The sequence below is a fragment of the Quercus lobata genome, chromosome 10, assembly GCF_001633185.2.
Source record: "Quercus lobata isolate SW786 chromosome 10, ValleyOak3.0 Primary Assembly, whole genome shotgun sequence".
NCBI lineage: Eukaryota > Viridiplantae > Streptophyta > Magnoliopsida > Fagales > Fagaceae > Quercus > Quercus lobata.
In genome coordinates this window covers 61660534-61684031 of record NC_044913.1, presented here as the reverse complement: position 1 = coordinate 61684031, position 23498 = coordinate 61660534, and the positions used below count along the sequence as shown (strand labels likewise).

The 23498-nt window shown below is 38.8% G+C and overlaps 1 protein-coding gene and 1 pseudogene across 1 annotated transcript; one reads left to right on the top strand and one right to left on the bottom strand.

The window, feature by feature from the left end:
• Positions 1-1308: 1308 nt before the first annotated feature.
• LOC115965149 (2-alkenal reductase (NADP(+)-dependent)-like) lies at positions 1309-18453 on the bottom strand. Its single transcript, XM_031084339.1, has 6 exons — positions 18220-18453; positions 17890-17947; positions 16819-16974; positions 4018-4184; positions 2002-2084; positions 1309-1687 (listed from the first exon to the last, which is right to left on the bottom strand). Exons 1-6 carry the CDS (start codon positions 18451-18453, stop codon positions 1309-1311), a joined length of 1077 nt encoding a protein of 358 aa, XP_030940199.1.
• Positions 18454-20849: 2396 nt separating this feature from the next.
• Positions 20850-23251, top strand: LOC115965880 (annotated as a pseudogene).
• Positions 23252-23498: the final 247 nt, after the last annotated feature.

The window sequence follows — 23498 nt, the reverse complement described above, 5'->3', positions numbered from 1 at the left end:
TAGGCTTAATTTCTTTTGTATTTTCTTTTGATTAATATACTTCTATCATTTTAGTAAAAAAAATTCCCTTGGGGATAGTGTGAATGCTATTAAACCAATGAATAGTTATCTATCTCCAAGAGAATAACAATAACTATTCCTTAATATATGTAGAATAATATTAAGAATTAATATATCTCAATAAATACAAACCCCTCTTTGCATATAATAATTATAAATATAAAAAATCCTTAAAAAATAACATATCATTTATTAATCTTCTCTAAATGTATATATATGAAATTGGAATACAAAATTAACCAATTGTCAAATACATGCATAGGATTTTATTCCAAATCATTTATGTTGGGTTAAAATGAATTGACCCCTTACAAATTAATTAATTACCGAAGTTAATTAATTAGTCAAATTACATGCAATGGCATGGTAGCACAAACAAATCACCAACTAAAACTAAATGCAATGGAAATTAAATTTGAAACAATGATTTGTTTACAAATAGGGAAAACCTTCAAGGCAAAATCCCACCAAATGAATTTAAGATCACCACTCTTAAGAATCCACTATTATCAATCACAAGTGGTTACAAGTATAAGAAATTTTACCAAACCCTTTGACCTATCTCGAAATACCAACCTACAGTTGAACCCTTACCCTAATACCCAATTGAACTTGTATTGTAGCGGCAATTTCTCCGTTCAATGCACGAATCCCAGTACGTGATTAACGAATGATGCACAGATCCTAGTACATGACTAACTCCACCAACTTGAAGAAGATTTTGGCTGCAAAGTTCTTCACTTCATCAACAATGAAGATCAGAAAGTTCTTTGGTTACAAAACCCTTAGTGTAAAGACGCAATAGCTTCTTTAGAAAGAATGATGAACTAGATCACTATCTGCATGTATTAATTTTTTTATCTCTTATGACGGCCCTTAAAATAATCCTTATATATGTCTAGGGTTGTGAGAAAAGAAACTCTACACAAACACACAAGAATATGCGTGTAATTAGATCTGAAAAGTCTAATTTCGTAATTCTCGACAGATACAGCTTATGTCGAGCTTCAACATTAAATCTCGATAAAAGTATTTCTGTCGAGATTGTTGTTGAGCATTAATGAACAGCTCTTCTTCACTTGTTTCTTAGTCAGATCTTTATGGTTTTAACACTTGACTTGAACAACATGTTTCTTGAAGTCTTAAACACATCCTAGATCTACCCAATTACAAGTAAAGTATATTTTGTCAAAGGATTAGTCAATTACGTAAAATATGTCCCTAACAATTTACTGTCTGAACGTGCTCTTATTCACGAGAAACTACAAGTACTTGTTTTCCAACATTGCAGCCACTAAAGAGTCCTAGGAGAGCTGCTGCCCCATTCTCAAGGCCTTCAGCTAAGTCTTCCACATAAACTATCTTTGATTCTCTAATGTATGGCAATATGTGGTCTAGGAACTTGGGATAGAGGTGAAAGTATTCAATGGCTGAAAATCCTTCCATACGAATTCGCTTGTATATGATAAACATCAAATTTTTAATCCTTTCAGGCTCATCAAGATTGTGTGTTGAGGTCATTCCACATCCAGCTATGCGCCCGTGGTCTCTCATGTTTAGAAGAACTGCATCAAGCATTTTCCCTCCTACGTTCTCAAAGTAAATGTCAATACCATTCGGGAAATACCTGCCATGCCAAAAGAGAAACCAATGGTAATGTGTATTGTATTAATAAATAAAGAGTTAGATAACACAATTTGTGAAAAATAACTATATTTTTAAATAAAATTTCTTTAGAGAAGATAAATTTTTTTAGTATTATTGGATCACTTTATACCAAACAACTATGATTTTATATAGTTTAACCCTATTTTGTAACATTAAAGAGAAAAATTAATATAACTATATATATATATCATGTAGAAAAAAGTGAGCTTTAAAAGCTTATGGTGACATTTTAGATTGGTACCACATGTGCGTGACACAGTAGCAAGTACTGACCTTTTCAAAGCAGCATTCAAATCGCACTCCTCTTTATAATTGAAAGCCTCATCGAACCAAAACTTGTTCTTCAATAAATCAACCTGATTGAAGACAACAAATAAGTATTCATTTAACAGATGTTATATATGCAATTAGCGGACAAAATGGGCTTTTGCCCTTTTCCACAAAACTAATTAGCCTTTTGCCCTTCTTCCCAATCTAAATAGGGAAATGCCCCTCTTTTGAAACTCGACTTTCTCAAAATCGAGTTAAAAAAAAAAAAATTCTAAAGCCCTATAGTAACGTTTTTAAGGACCTATAGTGACGTTTGAAGAACCTATAGTGACGTTTTATAACTTGATATTCACAAAATCGAGTTATAGGCAATTTTATTGCCTATAACTCGATTTTATGGATATCAAGTTACGAAACGCCACTATAGGTCCTTAAAAACGTCACTATAGGTCCTTAAAAACGTCACTATAGGATTTAACTCGATTTTGAAAAAATCGAGTTTCAAAAGAGGGGCATTTCCCTATTTAGTTTGGGAAGAATGGCAAAAGACTAATTAGTTTTGTGGAAAAGGGCAGAAGCCCATTTTGTCCTGCAATTAGCACCATCTATCCTTTACCAAGAAATAAAAAAGGAAAGTAATTATTTCATATGTACGCTATTTCCAGAACATCAGTAGAGACATGGCAACGTATTTCATACCACTTGCTCTCAAAGAGAGATTTTTTTTTTTTTTTTTTTGAGAAGGCTCCAAGAGAGAATTAGATATGAAAATTTAGATGGTGACTACACAAAGTTGATAAATAGTCAGAAATTCAAAAAGTTCTAAATTCCCATAATGTTAGTTTAATATATAAATGAAAAATGATATAAAGTATTACAAGTTTCAATACTTGATGACTAGTGTAAATGGTTTCAAAAAACAATTATTAAAAAAAAAAAGACAAATTAAAATGGTGATACATTAGTAGTTAAATTGTCACTGTCACGTCAATTTTCAATTAAAGTTTGCTTTGAATTTATAAACTAATGTATAAATTTATAATGCTCTTATAATAAAATTAGTCAATTTTCAATTATTTTTTTAGTAAACAATAATACTTATTAGGATACGCACGAAAATAGTAATACTAGTATTTTAAATCGGGTTTATAATACATTACATAATCAGAGTACAACTACAAAAGGGGTCTAACCTTTGTAGTTGTAGACTGGGGTTATAAACAACGGACATTAAACACACACAACCAATGTAGGATAAACATCCCCTTTTTTTTAGTAAACAATAATACTTATTAGAATATGCACGAAAATAGTAATACTAGTGTTTTAAACCGGGTTTATAATACATTACATAATTAGAGTATAACTACAAAAGGGTCTAACATTTGTAGTTGTAGACTGGAATTATAAACAACGGGTTTATAAACATCCCTTCTTCTTTTTTTTTTGAGTAAATAATAATACTTATTAGAACACGTACGAAAATAGTAATATTAGTGTTTTAAACCGGATTTATAATAGTCAATTTTCAATTAAAGTTTACTTCGAATTTATAAACTAATATATCAATTTATAATGTTCTTATAATAAAATTCTAGTACCTTGACATCACTTGTTATTTATTACACATGTATATCCCATGAACAATTTAAAAGCACACAGTGGTCAAAGGGAAAGCAATCGATCAGTACTAATTTCCAGGAAGCTACACAACAAAAAGATTCCCTAGAAATTATATAACTAAAGGAATTATCCTGATATTACTTTCTTTCTTTTTTTAGGAATTAGGATTTTAAAATTAATTAATCACTAAAATAATATATGCCAATATTGTTATAAAAAATTAAATAAAAACAAAACAAAACAAAAAGGATGAGATATTTAATTTCTAAAAACACTAGAAATATAGGAAAAAATATATAATTGAAACATGAGATTGCATATTTTATTATATGTTATCTATACAATATAATAAGTTACTAGATCTTTTAATAAAAAATTAAAAAAGAGTGAGAAGACCTTTTGTTGACTTCCTGCACTTTCAACCACATAGCAACCCATCAACTTTGTGAATTGTCCAACGAGCTGAGCAACTGTGCCGGAAGCAGATGAAACCAAGACATATTCTCCTTTCTTAGGAGAACAAATTTCATAGAAACCAGCATATGCTGTTATACCAGGATAACCTATATATATTGTAGGGATTGGGTTTGAGCACTTTTCCTAAGGGATAAGTGAATTTAAGCCTAGCAAGCTCAATACAATAAATTTGTAGAGAGTGGGTAGAAGAACTGGGCTTTAATGAGTGTAACAACAGTTGAAGATGATTTAAAGAATGAATAAGTAAAACAAATATGGACTTGAGCAAGCAATTCAATCCTTGGCACTAGTCCGAGGAGCTTCAACTTATTATTTCTTGAGTGACAGTGATAATGGTTACAAAGTTAGTTCAGATTGCTACAGTGTTTTCTCTGGTAAAATCTCTGATCCCTTTTCTCAGAGCTCCTTCTTTCTTATATACTACTTTCCTCCTTCATCTCCACCATACACGTGTAGGTCAGATCTGCTGTTGTTGGTCTTTGTCACATCAACCTCCTCCTAAAACTCTTAGGTAGTAGCTGTGAGTTTAAAAAGCCACTGCTTAGGTATCATTTTAACATTAATGCGGCCAGAGTGTTAGTTATGGAGTATTTAATGTGGAGACAACAACTTTTCCTGGAATTGCTCTACCGCCATGCTCCAGTGTGTTTACTTGCTGTACTTATCTTTTTCCTTAGAGTGCTTTGGAAGATTGTCTTTGCCGGTAAATCACTTTTCTTCTACCTCGGCTTTGGCTAGCCGAGGACAGAGTTGTCCTCGGCACGGTTTCCTGGGTTGCCATGATCAGCACTGTCTTCTTCATATACGATTATGGGCCTCAGCATGGGCCTCAGGCCCAGTACAAAAGGTGGATGTATATCACTAGGCTCTATGACCCCACAATAGCCCCTCAAAATTCTGCTATCTGGCACCTTGGACAGAAAGGAGGATTTTGATGTCCTCGGGTGTACCTTAGGCTTATCACGTCTTGTCTTCTGCCGGTGTCAGTGCCTTTTTAACTGCCCAAGGCATGTTCCTGATGCTTCGACATTTGGAGCTCACCCTCATTAAATTCCTGCGACTGGTTGCCCCCCACGTTCTACGGCGCGATGGCGATCCAACGGTGGAGATTTTTTCCAACTCATGAGCGGGAAAACTCCCGTTGCTACTTCGATTTGGGTATAAATACCCATTTAAATCAATTTTCCCAAATTACCTTTGCATTCAAGAGCTCCTGCGCACATACGTTAAATCTGCCAATCTTTCTCACTCACTTGTGTCTCTTCAAAAGCTTGTCCGAGGACACTTTCCTCATCCTTGTAAGTTTTTTTCCAAACTTTTCAAATTTTCTTTACTTTCCTTTCTCTGTGTCTTTCTTCCTTCGCCTCTTTTTCCCGACTTTCTTTAGCTTCTCTAAACTTTTCCTGGGGATGGATAGATTTAAGAGTTTGGTAGAGTTCGAGGAAGGGATGGAAAAATTTAAGGCTGACTACAAGTTTCCACCTAACGTGGGCCTGAGATATTGTGAGGAAGGCGAATGGCATTTTCGAAGGCAAGAGAGTGAGGTGGTGATTCACATGGTCGCCTTCATAGAAGGTGGCGTGAGAATCCCTATGGGGCTGGTGATGAGAGATTACCTTAGGTTTGTTAAGCTAGCCCCCACTCAGTGCGTCCCAAACGTCTTCAAAATATTAAGGTGTGTGGACGCCTTAAACAAGAAAATGGAGCTACGGTTGACCCATCATGATTTGAATTGGGACTATAACCTTCACCACCTGAAGGGGAAGGGGTACTACCTGAAAACAAGGCAGCCTGAAATCAGGCTCATATAATGCCTTCTTGAGTCTAGCAAGGGGCTAAACAAAGATTTTCTAATCGTGTCCGGGAAGTGGCATGATGGCGTCCCTTGCCCGACGGAAAAGGGGCGACCAGGTGGGGCTCTAGAGATAGAAGTAGGACTTGTTCACTGTCTTATCGTGATTTGTGTTTTTTGGCTTCTAACCGTTTGCTTTTCATGGTTCTGCAGACAGACGCGCCATTGAACCAAACTTTAGTTTGGTTAACAGGGAGAGCTTGGACAACATCCTCAAGGCCGAGGTGTTTGTGAACAAGGATGACAATCAGCTCAGGATGGCTCACCTAATACTAGGATATACGTCAATCTCTCGCGCTTTCCAAGTGCCAAAGTGTGTCATTAAGGCCCGCGATCCACGTCTCCATAGGATCAGCGTCGCAGTTGAGGGTTTCCTGCTCCTTGAGGGTGCTTCACTTCTAGAGGGCATACCTTTGGTTGGTTCTTCTTCTTCCCATCCTGTGGTAAAGGAAGAGGAATAAAAAACAAAGAAAGAAGAAGAAGTCGTTGAGTTAGGTTCGTACGAGGACAAATTTGAGGTGTTCAACCGAGCTCAGTTGTCTGAGGACCCTTCTGGTGATCTCGGCGACCCAAACTATACTGAAGCAGACTTCCCCTGGGTAGAAACTCCTTTTGAAGAAGATATGGGTATACAGAGGAGACAAAAAACAAACTTGCTAGATTTGAGAGAGTCCTAGTTGGGGAGGGAGACACAAGGGAGAGCAGCTCAGAACAAACCACCTTCCCCTTCTCAGAGCAAGCTCCCTCCTACTCCATCCAAATTTCCTCCTCCTCCTCTTAAGCTAACCCTACCACCGAGACCCGAGCCTTCCGACCCCAAACGAAAAAGGGAGTCAAAGGGTAAGGAGATGATAAAGGTTGAGAAGTCTCGCCCCACACCGGAAGAGGAGGCCCAGCGAGCTGCCTAGTAACAAAAAGTTGGGCATAGAGGATCTGAAAAGAGGGTCGATCCTCTACCTGAGCCCCAGGCTTGGCTCCTGGCTCCAATGCTCAATGGGGCCCCCCTGATGGAGAATGCTTCCATCAGGGACTTCCAGGGAGGCATTGGCAGTCATGTGACCGATGCTTTGGAGAGGGCCCTGTTACTAGCCTCGGACATGGCCGAGCTGCGATCCTTTCGGAGGCAGGAGGTCTTTCTCAGCCTCAAGAGGTACTTGGGCATGGTAAGGTTTCCAACTTACTTAGTTTAGTTAGTTAGCCCCCTTTTTTTTAGCCTTTGTTCTCTGTTTACCTTGCATTTGTTTTCTTTTTTAGGCTGTTTAGGCCACGTTTAGGGCAGAGGAGATGGCCAACAGCTACAGCAGACAACTGGAAGATAAGAGGAATAGGCATGTTGCGGCTGTGGAGGCCTTTAACATTGCCGACCAGTCTACCCAGAACCTGAGAAACAAGCTGAAGGACGAGGAGAAGGAGAAGAGGAGTACGGATTCGGCTTTAGAGGGCACTTAGAAGCAAGCCGAAGACTAAAGGCTACTCCTTCGCAAGGCTGAGGACTAACTGGCTGCTACCAAAGGGCATATTGAGTCCTTCAAGAAAAAATTAGAAGGTGTAGAGAAAGCCAATGACACTATGAAGAAGGCCAGGGACGAGGCAGTAAAAGCTCGAGCAGAGGCAGAGAAAGCTAGGAAGCAGGCAGAGGAGACTAAAAAGCGAGCCGAGCAGGAAGCTTATGAGATAGGGGTGGCTGAGACTAAGACCAATCTCAGAGCCCAAGTTCCAGGGGTATGCAGGCTCTACTGCTCCCAAGTTTGGGTCGAAGCCCTCAACCAAGCTGGGGTTGAGGCTTCATCTGAACTTAGGAGAGCAGAGAACGTGTATTACCCCCTATTGTCCGAGAGTCTGCTCTTGCCAGTTCTGAAGCCGATACTACCCCCAAAGCGGTAGAGGTAGGTCAAGACAGTGCCACCAATGCTCCTACTCCTCTTGACAAGCCTGCCGAGGAGACTGAGCATCTTAGGGTGTCAGAAAAAGAGAAAATCATTAACCAGGAAGTACCCCAAGATGTGATGAAGCCTCTAGCTGGCCCTCAAGCTCCTCCTGCCGAGAAGGAGGCCCCTGAGAAAATGGAGTTAGTCTTGGCCTCCCTTGTTATGCCCCTCAAAGTCAGTCCTCCAAGCCAGGATTCTGAAGCCTCTAACACAGCCTCTCAGCAACCTTCCAAGGACAAGTTGACTATAAAGCTAAATAAATAGGCTGTTTTTGTTTATTTGTGTTGCTGTTGTTGTTTTTTTTTTTAAGTGTACTAGAATTTTTTGTAATGAAATTGCCTTTTTTGTAATGAAATGTGTGCACTTCTTTCAATGATAAGGCCCTTTGCTTATATGATTTGTGTTTTTACTAACATTTGAGTAATCCTAGTAGTGTGACTCATCTTTCATTGAACGGACAATCAAAAAATACTAAGTCCATAATGTAAATTTCAACTTAGTCTTTAATTGATAATTGAGTAATCTTAGTAATGCAATTTGCCTTTTATTGGGTGGACCACAAAAGAATTTAAGTTTATAATGTAGATCCCATACCTTCTGAATTGGTTACCACAATGGGCTAAAGATGCTAAGTTCACAGTACTTATAAAAATAAACCTCCAACTTCTAGGTTCATACATTATGGCAGGACATGCAAAGGTACATTTTTTATAAACTTACTGACCTCAAGGAGACACTATAGTATTGACAATAAAGGAAAGATAAGCCCAGTGTACCTTAAAATGCTTTAAGTGATGCTCATGGACGGACATTTGTTTACATCTTTGTTGAATAAGGACAGGGTAGGTGATCCGAGGAGCCAGGCTCCATTTAGGGTCCTATTTATCACTTAGATAAATGTCTAAAGTAATTAATTTCCTCAAGGCTTGTGGTCCGAGGATCCAAGCAATACCTTGGTTCTATTTAACACTTAGATAGTTGCCAGAAGTTATTAGTCTCCCCAAGGTTTGTGGTCCGAGGATCCATGCAAGATCTTGGTTCTGTCTAATACTTAGATCGTTGCCAGAAGTTATTAGTTTCCCCAAGGTTGGTGGTCCGAGGATTCATGCAAGACCTTGGTTTTGTCTAATACTTAGATAAATGTCTAAAGTAGTTAATTTCCTCAAGGCTTGTGGTCCGAGGAGCCATGCAAGACTTTGGTTCTGTCTAATACTTAGATAGTTGCCACAAGTTATTAATTTCCCCAAGGTTGGTGGTCCGAGGATCCACGCAAGACCTTGGTTTTATCTAATACTTAGATCGTTGCCAGAAGTTATTAGTTTCCCCAAGGTTTATGGTCTGAGGAGCCATGCAAGACCTTGGTTCTGTCTAATACTTAGATAGTTGCCACAAGTTATTAGTTTCCCCAAGGTTTGTGGTCCGAGGAGCCATGCAAGACCTTGGTTTTGTCTAATACTTAGATTGTTGCCATAAGTTATTAGTTTCCCCAAGGTTTGTGGTCCGAGGAGCCATGCAAGACCTTGATTTTGTCTAATACTTAGATAGTTGCTATAAGTTATTAGTTTCCCCAAGGTTTGTGGTCTGAGGAGCCATGCGAGATCTTGGTTTTGTCTAACACTTAGATTGTTGCCTCAAGTTATTAGTTTCCCCAAGGTTTGTGGTCCGAGGAACCATGCAAGACTTTGGTTCTATCTAATACTTAGATAGTTGCCATAAGTTATTAGTTTCCCCAAGGTTTGTGGTCCGAGGAGCTATGCAAGACCTTGGTTCTGTCTAATACTTAGATAGTAGTGAACCACATGACACGCAATTACAATAAATCAAAGTGCAAACAAAACTGCTTTCATTAACAATAATACCTTCTTAGGTTATTTACATTCCATGGGTGGAGTACAGTCTTCTCATCTAAGTCTTCTAAATAATATGCACGTATTCCTGCTACTGAAGTGATGCGATATGGTCCTTCCTAGTTGGGCCCCAACTTTCCCTAGGTCGGGTTCTTGGCATTCTCCAAAACTTTTCTCAGCACCAAGTCTCCTAATGTTAGTGGCCATAGCTTCACATTGGCATTATACCCTTACTTGAGTTTCTGGTGGTAATAGGCTTGGTGGATCATTGCCTTTTCTCTTCTCTCTTCAATTAAATCCAAAGTCTTTCCTAGCAGTTCATCGTTGTTGCTTGGAGTGAAGGTACTCATTCTCAACATTGGGAAGCTAGTCTCTAGGGGGATGACAGCCTCAGCCCCATAAGTCATGGAAAAGGGAGTCTCTCCTGTTGACCGATGCTGTGTAGTCCGATATGTCCACAGAACGTGTGGCAGTTCTTCCACCCATCTTCCCTTCGCATCATTCAACCTCTTTTTCAGCCCATTGACTATGACTTTATTAACAGCCTCGGCTTGTCCATTTCCTTGGGGGTAGGCCGGAGTGAAATACATGTTTGTAATTCCCAGGTCACAATAGTATTTCCTGAAGGCCTTGCTATCAAATTGAAGGCCGTTATCCGAGATGAAGGACCCCAAATCGAGTAACGATGTTCTTCCAAATAAACTTCTTAGCATCCATATCTCTGATGTTAACCAGGGGCTCGACTTTGACCCATTTGGTGAAATAGTCTGTATCGACCAATAAGTATCTCTTATTTCCAGCCACTTTGGGGAAAGGACCTACAATATCCAAGCCCCACTGAGAAAACGGCCAAGGACTGGAGAGAGGATTGAGGACCCCTCCTGGTTGGTGGATGTTTGGGGCAAACCTTTGGCATTGATCACACTTCTTGACATATTCTTGGGCTTCCTTCTGCATACCTAGCCACCAATATCCTTGAGTGATGGCTCTATGGGACAGAGATCTTCCTCTTGTATGACTCCCACAAATTCCTTCACGCAACTCCTCGAGCAGTAACTCTGATACTTCGGGATGTATACATAGCAAATACGGCCCAGAATAGGAGCGCTTGTACAACTTGTGATCCTCGGGCAGCCAAAAACGAGGAGCTTTTCTTCGTATTTTCTCAGCTTCTGATTTCTCTTCAGGTAGTGTATCATCTTTAAGAAAGCTCACTATAGGATCTATCCAGCTCGGACCCACTTTGACTTGATGGATCCAAACCATGTCCTTCTTGACTCCATCCGCTTTGCACAAGTCCTCAACAAGGATAACTCGAGGTAAACCCTGCGCCAAGGAGGTGGCAAGAGTGGCCAATGAATCTGCGTGCGTATTTCCACTCCTAGAGACATGTGACAAGTCGAAGAATTCAAAATCTGATTGCAAGTGCCTGACCTGACTCAAGTACTCTTGCATTCTTACATCTCTAGCCTTTAGCTCCCCCTTCATTTGCCCACAACCAATCTCGAGTCTGAGAACACTTCCTCTGCCTTTCCCCCCATTTTCTGTACCATGACCATTCCTTGCAATAAAGCCTCATATTCGGCTTCATTGTTTATGGCCGAGAACCCTAGTCTCAATGATTTCTCTATAGTAATCTTCTCAGGAGATATTAGAACTAGTCCCACCCCGGATCCCCTTTGGTTTACTGCGCCATCAACGTACTTTCCAGCGTGAGGGTCCTTGCAAGGAGATTGTGCCAACCAATTTTCCATCCACGTTTTGCTCCTTTGCTACTATTTCTATCGAGGGTTCGGCAAATTCGGCTATTAAATTAGTGAGGACCTGGCCCTTGACAGAGATCCTAGGCATGGATTTGATATCGAAAGCCCCTAGAACTGCACTCCACTTAACAATTCTTCCCATGTAATCGGCATTTCGGAGTACAGACTTAAGTGGAAGCTGAGTTAGAACAACAACTGTGTGTGCTTGGAAGTAATGAGGGAGTTTTCACATGGCATGCACTACTGCCAAAATTGCCTTCTCCAATGGTAAATAACGCACCTTGGCCTCATGTAATGATTTACTCACATAATAGACTGGCCGTTGTATGCCACCATCAATTCGTATCAACACCAAGCTTACAGCATGAAGGGCCACCGTAATGTAGGCGAACAAAACCTCGTCGGCCTTAGGGCTGGACATGATGGGTGGCCAGGATAGGTATTCCTTAAGTTGCTGGAAGGCCAAAGCGCAATCCTCGGACCACTTAAATCCTTTCCATTTGTCCATCAGAAGGTAAAATGGTCAGCACCTATTCGCAGATTTGGAAATAAACTGATTTAAGGCTGCAATCATTCTAGTGAGTTTCTAGACTTCTTTAGGGTTCTGAGGAGGTTGCAGATTGTGAACTGCTTTGAACTGATCTGTACTCAACTCAATTCCCCTATGAGTTACCATATAGCCCAAAAATTTGCCAGACCTGACACCAAATGGGCACTTAGAGGCATTGAGACGCAGTTTGTGTTTCCTTAAGACGTCAAAAATGACTCCGAGGTCCCTCACGTGCTCGGACACCACTTTACTCTTTACCACCATGTTGTCTATGTAGACTTCAATACTCTTGCCCAGCTGTGGTTCAAACATTCTAGTTATCATCCTTTGATAGGTAAACCCCACATTCTTCAAACCAAAGGGCATCACTTTGTAGTGGTAATTTCCAATAGGAGTCACGAATGCTGTTTTTTCTTGATCACCCAGGGCTAGTGGTATTTGATGATAGCCTTGAAAGGCATCTAAGAAGCTCATCCGAGGATGGCCTACAATTGCATCCATTAACTGGTCTATCCGAGGCATGGGGAATAGGTCTTTTGGACACGCCTTGTTTAAGTCTGTGAAGTCCATACAAACTCGCCACTTCCCACTCTTCTTCTTTACAACCACAGTGTTAGCCAACCATTCAGGGTAGAACACCTCCTTGATAGCCCCTGCTTGCTTGAGCTTTCTCACCTCGTCCCTGACAGCATCGGCATACTCTTTGGATGTGTGTTGAGGTGGTTGTTTTTTGGGAGTGGCTAATGGATTTACATTTAAGTGGTGACATAGGAAGTTCGGATCAATTCCTAGGGCATCATAAGCATCCCATGCGAGCACATCAGCATTTTTTCTAAGGAACCCTATCAATCCCTCCTTTTCCTGAAGGGGCAATTGAGATCCCACCTGGAAGAACCTCTCCGAGTCATCGCCAATGATCACCTTTTTTAAATCCTCACATTTTGCTTCCTTGGCTAGTGCATTAATAGGCGATGTCGGGGTCTTTGATTGCTATGAGATTTCTTCAACACGAGCCGAGGACTCTATTCTGGGCTGATGTGAGATGGTAGCCACCAGGCACTCTCTTGCCGTAGCCTGGCAACCTCGAATTTCCAGGACCCCACCCTCGGAAGGGAACTTCACCTTCTGATGCAGGGTGGAGGTAACAGCTCCTAAGGTATGAAGCCAAGGTCTGGCCACAATGGCAGTGTAAAGGGAGTAAGTATCCACCACAATGAAGTCAACCTCCACTATCTTCGAGCTGGTTTGCACAGGTAGTCTAATCTAGCCCTTTGGCATAACAATCTTCCCATCAAAACTCATCAAGGGGGAGCTGTAGGGCGTCAAATCTTCTGGTCTCAGCTTCAGCCCCTTATAGAGATCGGAGTACATGATCTTGGCTCCACTACCATCATCTACCATTACCCTTTTCACGTCGTAACCCTCAATCCAAAGAGTGATTACCAACGCATCGTCGTGGGGTTGGATGGTTCCAATTTTGTCTTCCTCGGAGAAACTCAAGACCAGATGAGGATACACTTTGGGTCTTTTTGGCTTTGGGCCATAGTCATCGGCGGGTAGTCAAGCTACAGACATCACCCTAGAAAGGCATAAGCCCGTCCTCCCCAGAGTAACAAAGATTACATTTATCATTCCTATGGGTGGTCTTAAAGAAGTGTCTCTCCAGGGCTCCTAGTTTGACCGGCCTTGATGACCACTAGAAGGATGCAAAAGGTGCCTCAGTTTCCTTTCTCGGACCAGCTGATCTAGGTGGTTCCAAAGGTTCCTACAATCTTCTGTAGTATGTCTGTGATCCAGGTGGTATTGACAATACAGACTCTGATTACGCTTCATGGAGTCTCCAGCCATCTTATTTGGCCACTTGAAGAATCGTTCATTCTTGATTTTCTCCAAAACCTGATGTACCAGTTCTCTGAATACAGCATTAACCATCTGCGTGTTGGTTGATATAAATTGCCCTACGAAATCTCTCCTCGGATGGTTATTGTTGTATCGATCCGACCTGAAATCACTCCTCTTTTGAGAGATAACCTTCTCTTTTCCTTTCCTTTGCAGCTGGTCCTCTTCCACTCTTTTATATTTGTCGATTCGGTCCATATGTTGACGTACACTAATGATAGGCTTGCTAATCAAGGATTTCCTCAAGCCGTGCTCGGTTGGGAGACCGCTTTTAAAAGTGCTGATGGCGACGTCATCAAAGTTGCCATCCATCTCATTATACATTTCCCAATATCTGTTCGAGTATGCTTTTAAAGTTTCTCCCTCATGCATGGATAATGACAACAATGAACTCAGAGGCCGAGGAACCCTGCTGTTCGTAATAAAGCGAAAGCCAAAGGCTTGGGTGAGCTGCTTATAGGAATCTATGGAGTTCGTTTTCAGGCCATTGAACCACCTCATCGCTACAGGTCCTAGGCTAGATGGGAAAACCATGTACATCAAAGATTCGTTCTTGGAGTGGACGGCCATTCTTTGATTAAACTGGCTCACATGCTCTACGGGGTCCGTTCGACCATTATAAACGGTGAACGTAGGTTGATGGAACCGCTGAGGTAGCCTAGCCCCTTCTATCTCACATGTGAAGGGTGACTTAGAGATATGATCCAGAGCCTTACTCATGGCATCATTACCCAGACCCTTACTAGATAGGCCCTTGTGTTTTCTTCTCTGATGGTGCTTGTCTTCATAAGAGAAGGTCTTACTTGGAGGAGTTCTTGATCTCTGCCTGTAATTGTCATCCTCTTCATCATTAGAGGATATGTCAGAACTGGAAGGAGACCGCCTCTGTTGTGCATGGCGTAGTTTCTTGTTCAAGTCATCTATCTCCTGCTGCATGGCTTGGTTGTTGTTTTGTCTCTAGGATACGCGACTGCCCACTTGGGAATGGCTTTTGCTCGTCTGGGTGGTATGCACACTTCCCTCTCGATTCCTTTCATTCTCCTGATTTTGTTCATGTTCAAGGCCAGGAAAATTACCCTATCGCTGGGATCCTACGGGTTCTGTCCGTTAGGGACCTACTTGGCATGGGTTTTCTTGGTGTGGACCTTATTCTACCATGTCTAACTGTTGCACTCACTAACACACAAGTTCTCCCCATAGATGGTGCCAATTGTAAGGACTGGGTTTGAGCACTTTTCCTAAGGGATAAGTGAATTCAAGCCTAGCAAGCCCAATACAATAAATTCGTAGAGAGTGGGTAGAAAAACTGGGCTTTAATGAGTGTAACAACAGCTGAAGATGATTTAAAGAATGAATAAGTAAAACAAATATGGACTTGAGCAAGCAATTCAATCCTCGGCACTAGTCCGAGGAGCTTCAACTTATTATTTCTTGAGTGACAGTGACAATGGTTACAAAGTTAGTTTAGATTGCTACGGTGTTTTCTCTGGTAAAATCTCTGATCCCTTTTCTCAAAGCTCCTTCTTCCTTATATACTACTTTCCTCCTTCATCTCCACCATACAAGTGCAGGTCAGATCTGTTATTGTTGGTCTTTGTCACATCAACCTCATCCCAAAGCTCTTAGGTAGTAGTCGTGAGTCTGAAAAGCCATTGCTCAGGTATCATTTCCACATTAATGCGGCCAGAGTGTTAGTTGTGGAGCATTTAATGTGAAGGCAGCAGCTTTTCCTGGAATTGCTCTACCGCCATGCTCCAATGTGCTTACTTGCTGTACTTATCTTTTTTCTTGGAGTGCTTTGGAAGATTGTCTTTGCTGGTAAATCACTTTTCTTCTACCTCGGCTTTGGCTAGCTGAGGACAAAGTTGTCCTCAGCATGGTTTCCTGGGTTGCCATGATCACCACTGTCTTCTTCATATGCGATTATGGGCCTCGGCATGGACCTCAGGCCCAGTACAAAAGGTGGATGTATATCACTGGGCTTTATGACCCCACATTTATATATATATATATATATATGAAAACATTCAATATATCGGATAAGATTTTATTTCCTATATTTAACTGTGTATATAAGGTTCAGATATATCTTATATTTATAATATTTAATATAAATCTTGATCATTAAGATCCTTAATTCAAAAAGTATTCTCCTGATGAGTACAAGTGACAGTAGAAGTACATGATTCAAACACATATGATGATATGAAAAGTGAAATCCACTCACTAAAGAAAAAGGAGCAGTTGCAATTATAGAAGCTACTAAAATAACAATTTTTTAGGCCAAAATTGGCTTTTACCCATTTGTCACAAACTTTTCAGCAAAATGCCCCATGTTTGAAACTAATTAGGAAAATGCCCCTGTTTTGAAACTTGATTTTCTAAAAATTGAGTTTTAAATGTAAAACTTGATTTTTGGAACATCGAGTTATAGCCAACGTGGACTTAAAAAAATAAATTTTTGGAACTCGAGTTCTATGTAAAGTACTCAAGTTCATGGAACTCGAGTTCCACTTGAATTTTTTCAAGGAATTCGAGTTCCATGAACTCGAGTATTTCACATGGAACTCGAGTTCCAGAAATTTTTTTTTTAAGATTTTCAGTTCGCTATAACTCGATTGTCTAAAAATCGAGTGTTAAATTGAAACTCGATTTTAGAAAATCGAGTTTTAAAACAGGGGCATTTCCTTAAATAGTTTCAGATATGGGGCATTTTGCTGAAAAGTTTTGGTGAAAGGGGCAAATGCCCATTTTCTCCCAATTTTTTATCTCACCAAATTATGGAATATTATGGAAGATTTTATAGCCATATATAGTTGAGTGGAAAGGTTAAATATATAGTGAGAAGCAAAACTAATAACCACCAACCCAAATAACTGGCTAAGAATTCCAGTGTAATAGGAAAGTGGTACATCTATATGGTGAATTTTAGTAAGGTTAGGTTCCTCGACTAGGCTGTACTCTTCCCACACAGCTGGTCCCCAAACAGAGTCACCTTCTTTGTAGTCTAGATGCCTGGAATCCAAAACCTTAGAGGCTGTTTGGATGCATTTTTTTTGTCACTCAATTTCCGTCACTCATCACTCAAAAATACAAGGCTGTTTGGCACCATCACTCACTTCCCATCACTCAATATTTTTCACACTATTTGTGGGCCCACACACTAACCCATTGTCAATTGACTTTCTCTCTCTCTCTCTCTCTTTTTTCTTTTTTTTCTTTTTCCCCTGCCTCTCCCTTTCATTTTTCTCTTCGTTTTCCTCTGTTTTTCTCTGCTTTTCTCTTCATCCATGTTAACACAGTGAAAAGGAAAGAAAAGAAGAAGAAGAAAAAAAAAAAAAAAACCCAAGCCCAGAACTTTGCCGTTGTGTTCGCCATGAGTTGGATGAGGTGGGGGCTCGGTCGGCGTGGTTGGGCAAAGGGGATGAAGACGAGCTGATAAAAAATAAAATTAAATTAAATTAAAAAAAAAAACCCAAGCCCAGAACTTCGTCGTCGTGTTCGCCGCGAGTTGGATGAGGTGGTGGCTCAGTCGGCGTGGCTGGGCAAAGGGGATGAAGACGAGCTGATCAAAAAAAAAAAACCTGAAACCCTGAAAAACCCAAACCCAAAAACCCAAACCCAGTGAAAGAAGAAGGAAAAAAAAAAGGAAGAACAATGGAGACCGAACCCAGGAGAAGAAAGAAAGAGAAAAAGAAGGAGACAGTGTCAGGAAATGAGTTGACAATACAATGTAATGGGTCCCATTATGTGTGTTTAATTACAAAAATGCCATTGAGTTATGAGTTATGGAAACTGAAAACAGCCAAATGTGTTTTCAGTTTCCATAACTCATAACTCAAAAATCAGAGAATTAAGTGATGAAAACAGAGTTATGGAAACAGAGTTATCGTTTGCAAAACGGATATTGAGTTATGGGTCCCACTATTTTTGAGTTATGAGTTATGGAAACTGAGAATTGAGTTACGGAAATAGGCCATCCAAACAGCCTCTCCGTGCCCAAATAATGCCTGCATGTTTGCACCAATTCACAATCGCTAGCTCAAAACTCAACTTATTACCAATCAATTTGCATTAATAGTCATATCTACATCCTAATACAAAATGATCAAAATATATATAACCTAGAGAGTCACAAATCATTTCACAAAAAATAATTCACAATTGTCGATGAGTCAAATTGTGATAGGCTCAAGTAAGAACGAATAAAAATTTACTAATTCAACTGTTATAAAAATTGTTGTGTATTACTGTATATGTGTACACGAAGATAAAGACTTACCGAGATAGGGGTATAGGAAGTGAAGATCGAATCTTCAGCTCTATTCATGCAAATTCGCATAACAGGATCGCATGATAAGTAGAGGTTCTTCAACAAAACTGCTTTTGATCCATTTGGGATCTCCAATTTGATAGTACTAGTTTTCACATACATGTCTGATTCTTTGGGAGAACCAGTGACATAGTCCCTCAATATCAGCTGCTTGTTGCTCACTTCCTTTCTAACACTAGCCATTGCCTCTATCTCCATATGTGTGTTTCGATATGTTTTTTTTTTCTTTGAAATGTTTGTGTAATGGTGGTGAAAGACTGAAATTTGTGAACAGAGGTCCTATTTGTAGTAGACATATTCTTAATGTTTTATATTCTGTAAGTACATTTTTTAATTAACACTAAATGTTTATGTTATTGTGTCACATAATTACGAGTCATTGTCTCATTGGTGGTTTGAAAGAAAAAAAAAATGAAAAACGCCATTGATGATGGTTGGCGCTATACTTTTTGTGATATTTTAGTGTTTAGACGACATTGTTTAACAAGTCTACAAAGAGTGCTATAATTCGTGGGTTTCACGGGCTGATTTGGTGGGTCTCGGTGGTGATTATGGTCCAGCAGTTCGTGGGTTTGATTTGGTGGGTGAGTGGGTCGGTGCTAGTGGGTCTTGGATGTTTGTATCGGAGGTGCCTCGGCGATGGTGATGATGAGTCTCGGTGGTGTTATTGATGGGTTAGTGGCATGGTAGTTGTTGATGGGTTGTTGAGAAGTGGAAGAGGAAATGGGGTGATAGTGGAGGTATTTTTGTTTTTTTTTTTTTGGCTGGGGCTGGATTGTTGAACCACCAAGCACAAACAAAAGCACATAAGTGAATAAAGACAAAAAAGAGAAATGAGAAAGGAAAGAGAAGAGAGCAGAGGCTGAGGGAAAAAGAAAGAGTTGTTGGGTAATAAACTCAAGCCGCAAGACTGGTGGCTTGTGTTGAGTTTTGAAGCTTCGGCCATGGCAGTGGTGATGGTGGCTTGTGTTGAGCTTTGAAGCTCCGGCCATGGCAGTGGTGATGGTGGCTTGTGTTGAGCTTTGAAGCTCCGACCATGGAGGTTGTGGGTTTGATTCAAAGATGGAGAGATCAGGTGAGGAGAGAAGAGAAAGAGAGGGAGAGAGGCTTAAGGCTTAATGTTTTTGCTGGAAAAAAAAAAAATGGTGACATGGTGGGTTAGGATTGGCTGGCGTAAAACACATGTTTTACGCTAGCTCCTGACCCAATGTTTTCTCAATTAACAAATGTCTTTAGAACATCCGCTAACAATACTTGAAAAATCTAAGTTATTGACTTAATTTTCCACTAACCCACAGTCAAATAAATTACATTCTCTTTTACCAATGATTTTTTTTTTTTTTTTAAGGATAAGACTAATTATTATTACAAAGTAAAAAAGAAAACAAGATAAAAAAAAAAAATCCAAAACTAAAATATAATAGAATAATATCCATATGAGAAAGTCTATTTAGTAAGCCTAACGCCATAGTGCTCAATGCACAAACACAAATCACAAACCTAACCAAAAATATAAAAAAGTAGTGGATCACTCAATGAAATAGATAAGAAAAAGTAGAGGAAAAGAATTCAAGTTTTAAGCTATTTATTAAATAAAAAAGACAATAAAAATAAATGGGATCTTTTATATTTAAATATCAAGTAAATAAATTTAATTAATACTAATTAAATGAAGGTTAATTTGATGAATTAACACTAACTAAATTAAAGTTAATTTCATATAAAGAATTAAAAAATAATGGTTTAAGCATTAATTTTAATTTAAAAAATTATCATTCATTTATAAATGAAATTTACTTGATCTTAGATTAGGCGATATTATATATTGATTTTAGTGTTAAGAAAGAGATAGAGACTGGTTGGTATCTACCCAAGTGAGGAATCAAGTGATTAATATTTACAATCTACTGGGTAGGATGTTGCTTTACTAAATTAAAGTCTCGAAACAATCCTCCCCTCCCAACGAAAAAAAAAAAAAAAAAAATTAAGGTGTTAAATTGGGTTGAGCTTCTATTAGTTTAAAATTTTGTAGACCTTTTTAGGGGTGAGAAAAAAATACACAACCCATTTTTATTTTCTAAACCACTTATTATTGTACAATTTCAAAAAATGCTAAAGGTAACTTGGTGACTCATTAATTTGTGAGCCTTAGATACATAAATTTGTGATATTTTTAGCATAATTCTAAAATTTTGTGCCTTTATATAAAGGAGTAAAGCCATTTAAAATTTCATTAAAAAAAAAAAAAAAACCATTAAAAGATGTGGGCTTTGGGTCAAGGCCTTGAATTGGCGCCTTCCTTCTCTTATTGTGTTCCTAGAATCTCTATACACTGCGTACAATTTTATCATCCCGCTTTGACACAAAAGTAATTGGAAAATTTTGTGTTACAATCAAGCCGTCAATTTTGAACAATTTAATGCTATTTGGAGAGTCTTGTACAAAAGAGCATGATGTGTAGAGGTTAGAACTTCACATCAAAGAGCATTAAACTATATATGATTGTCACATCTATGTTTCTTTCTTGACGAATAGTAGTCAAATTTGTAGCTCATTACAAACCTGATAATGATCACTATCTTGCCTATAAAAAAGAGTCTCTCTCTTTTATTATTTGCAGTGCAACAGGCTACAGAAAAAGAGAGGGAAAGGTTTTAGCAATGGCAGGTGATGGTGAAGAAGTGAGAAACAAACAGGTGCTAGCTAGAGATTACATAGATGGAAATCTCAAAGAAACGGACATGTACTTTGAAACAAGTAGCATAAGCTTGAAGGTGCCAGAGGGTTCAAAAGAAGTGTTGGTGAAGAACCTTTACTTGTCCTGTGATCCTTACATGCGAGGCAGCAAGGCCAAAATCCCAGATAACCTTTTTTATTCCTTTGCTCTCCATTCAGTAAGCCCATGCTCATAGCTCACTGACTCACTCTCTCTCTTGCATATATGCTGTATAACTATCTTACTTGACATGGCAATGGATACACCTTTAAATTTGCTGTATTTAATCTAAACCATGAAATGGTTCAGTTTGAAATAAATAGAATTGTTATCATAGTTTTTGCTTTCACAAATGAACCTATTTTTTTGGTGAAACATGTAGCCAATAGTTGGGTATGGAGTGGCTAAAGTTTTGGAATCTGGGCACCCGGACTTCAAGAAAGGAGACTTCGTTTGGGGGGTAACCAAATGGGAAGAATACAGCCTCATCACAATGACTGAAAGCCTCTTTAAAATCCAACACACTGACTGATGTGCCCTTTTCCTACTATACTGGACTTCTTGGTAAGTAATTTGCTCATCAATTGGGAAAAAAGTTTATAAGATGGATTTGATTTTCAAGAAAATTAAAGAAACAAAATAAAAAAGATTTTACTTCATAATCTTTTATATGATTGGAATATACAATTCATGGAACTCTGATTAAAGATGAATTTGATACTTTGCAGTGTAATTATTTATTTATACTACATAATCTATCTTGTTCGTGTCACTTTTTTCTGTCCTCTACACCATCTCCTCCTCTGCATACTAGCAACTATAGATATTTTCTTTTAAAAAAACACATTGACATAGTATATGTGTCTTTCCTATGTCACTTTATTTTGTTACAATGTGTTAAATGCTCCTTATAATTGGATTTACTTTTGCACATAGGTATGCTTGGTATGACTGCTTATGTCGGTTTCTCTGAACTTTGCTCACCAAAGAAAGGAGAATATGTTTTTGTCTCATCAGCATTTGGTGCAGATGGTCAAGTAGTTGGGCAATTGTCCAAATTGATGGGTTGTTATGTTGTTGGAAGTGCTAGAAGCAAAGAAAAGGTACATCAACCTTAATTGGAATCTTCTATAAAATATTTGAAAAAGAAAAGTACTAGGTATGCATTGTTCTGATTATATCATCACCTTTTACTAACATCCATTTTAAATGAATTTGAAGCAATAGTATATATTTTGTTCTTAATTCGAACTGATTTTGCAGGTTTGATCTTTTTATTTTCCTCCTTGAACAAGTTGTTATTTTTGCCTCTGGTTAGACTTTTAAAGTATTTTAACACAAATTTGCATTATATTCTGAAACATTAAATTTCAAATTCTCCTAGTCCTCACCCTGTTGTATGATTTTACTTATTTGGACCCAAATTCTAAGCTACAATGCATGCTTGAATCTTTGTTTTAAAGCAGGGGATATAGAAACAAGCTCTTTTTTTAAAATGAAATTTCAATACTTGTCCTGCTTTTATCTGAACAAGGTTGACATACTAAAGAGCAAGTTTGGATTCGATGAGGCTTTCAATTATAAGGAAGAGCATGACTTGGATGCAGCTCTAAAAGGTCAGTGGAAAATTTGCATATAAATAATCTAAACGAAATTAATGAGGCAAAATTTCTCATTATTTGCTGTGAGGCAAAATTGCGCTGCATTCACTAATTTATTCATGGTGACTGCAAATTGCATAACATTAAAGAATAAACGTTGGCAGAAACTAACGTTTGATAAATATCTCAACAGCAATATCAAGGCTTAATTGTTACTTACAACTGCAAGAGTAACTTTTATAAAAAACTGAGAGGCACTGACTTTTTTTTTGGTAATGATGTTAGGTGTTTTCCTGAAGGCATTGACATTTACTTTGATAATGTCGGAGGCAAAATGCTTGATGCAGTTCTCCTTAACATGAGATTCCACGGTCGCATTGCAGTAGCTGGAATGATCTCACAATACAATCTTGATCAACCTGAAGGCATAAGAAATTTATTATCTTTGATATATAAGAGGATTCGAGGGGAAGGATTTACAGTGTATGATTACTATCACCTCTTTCCCAACTTCTTAGGCCTTGTTCTGCCTTACATTAGAGAAGGAAAGATGGCATATGTTGAAGACACAGCCAAAGGCCTCGAAAATGGCCCTGCAGCTCTTGTAGGAATTTTTAGTGGCCAAAATGTAGGAAATCAAGTAGTTGTAGTTGCTCGGGAGTGATCATTTTACCTCCTTTAGCATATGTATTTTACACTTTTTTTTTTCTTTTTTCTGTGTAATACTTATACAGCACTATATAAAGTGCTTCTCCCCATTACCATGGTGAAAGCATTGCTGCTAGACAGCCATGGTAACTTGGTAAGTAAATTCTCAGGATTCAATATATTATGGGTTGTTTCAATAAGTTGGTAAGTAAATTCTCAGGATTCAATATATTATGGGTTGTTTCAATAAGGAATGCTTGTCC

Bases quoted from the DNA above. Each gene is read 5' to 3' on its own strand.
- LOC115965149 (XM_031084339.1), bottom strand. From the start codon at position 18,453: ATGGCTAGTGTTAGAAAGGAAGTGAGCAACAAGCAGCTGATATTGAGG. The intron at 16,975-17,889 runs GTTTCCATAACT...GCATCCAAACAG, and splicing joins TTTCCGTAACTCAATTCTCA to CCTCTAAGGTTTTGGATTCC. The intron at 2,085-4,017 runs GTCTTCTCACTC...GTCTTCAATCAG, and splicing joins GTGCAGGAAGTCAACAAAAG to GTTGATTTATTGAAGAACAA.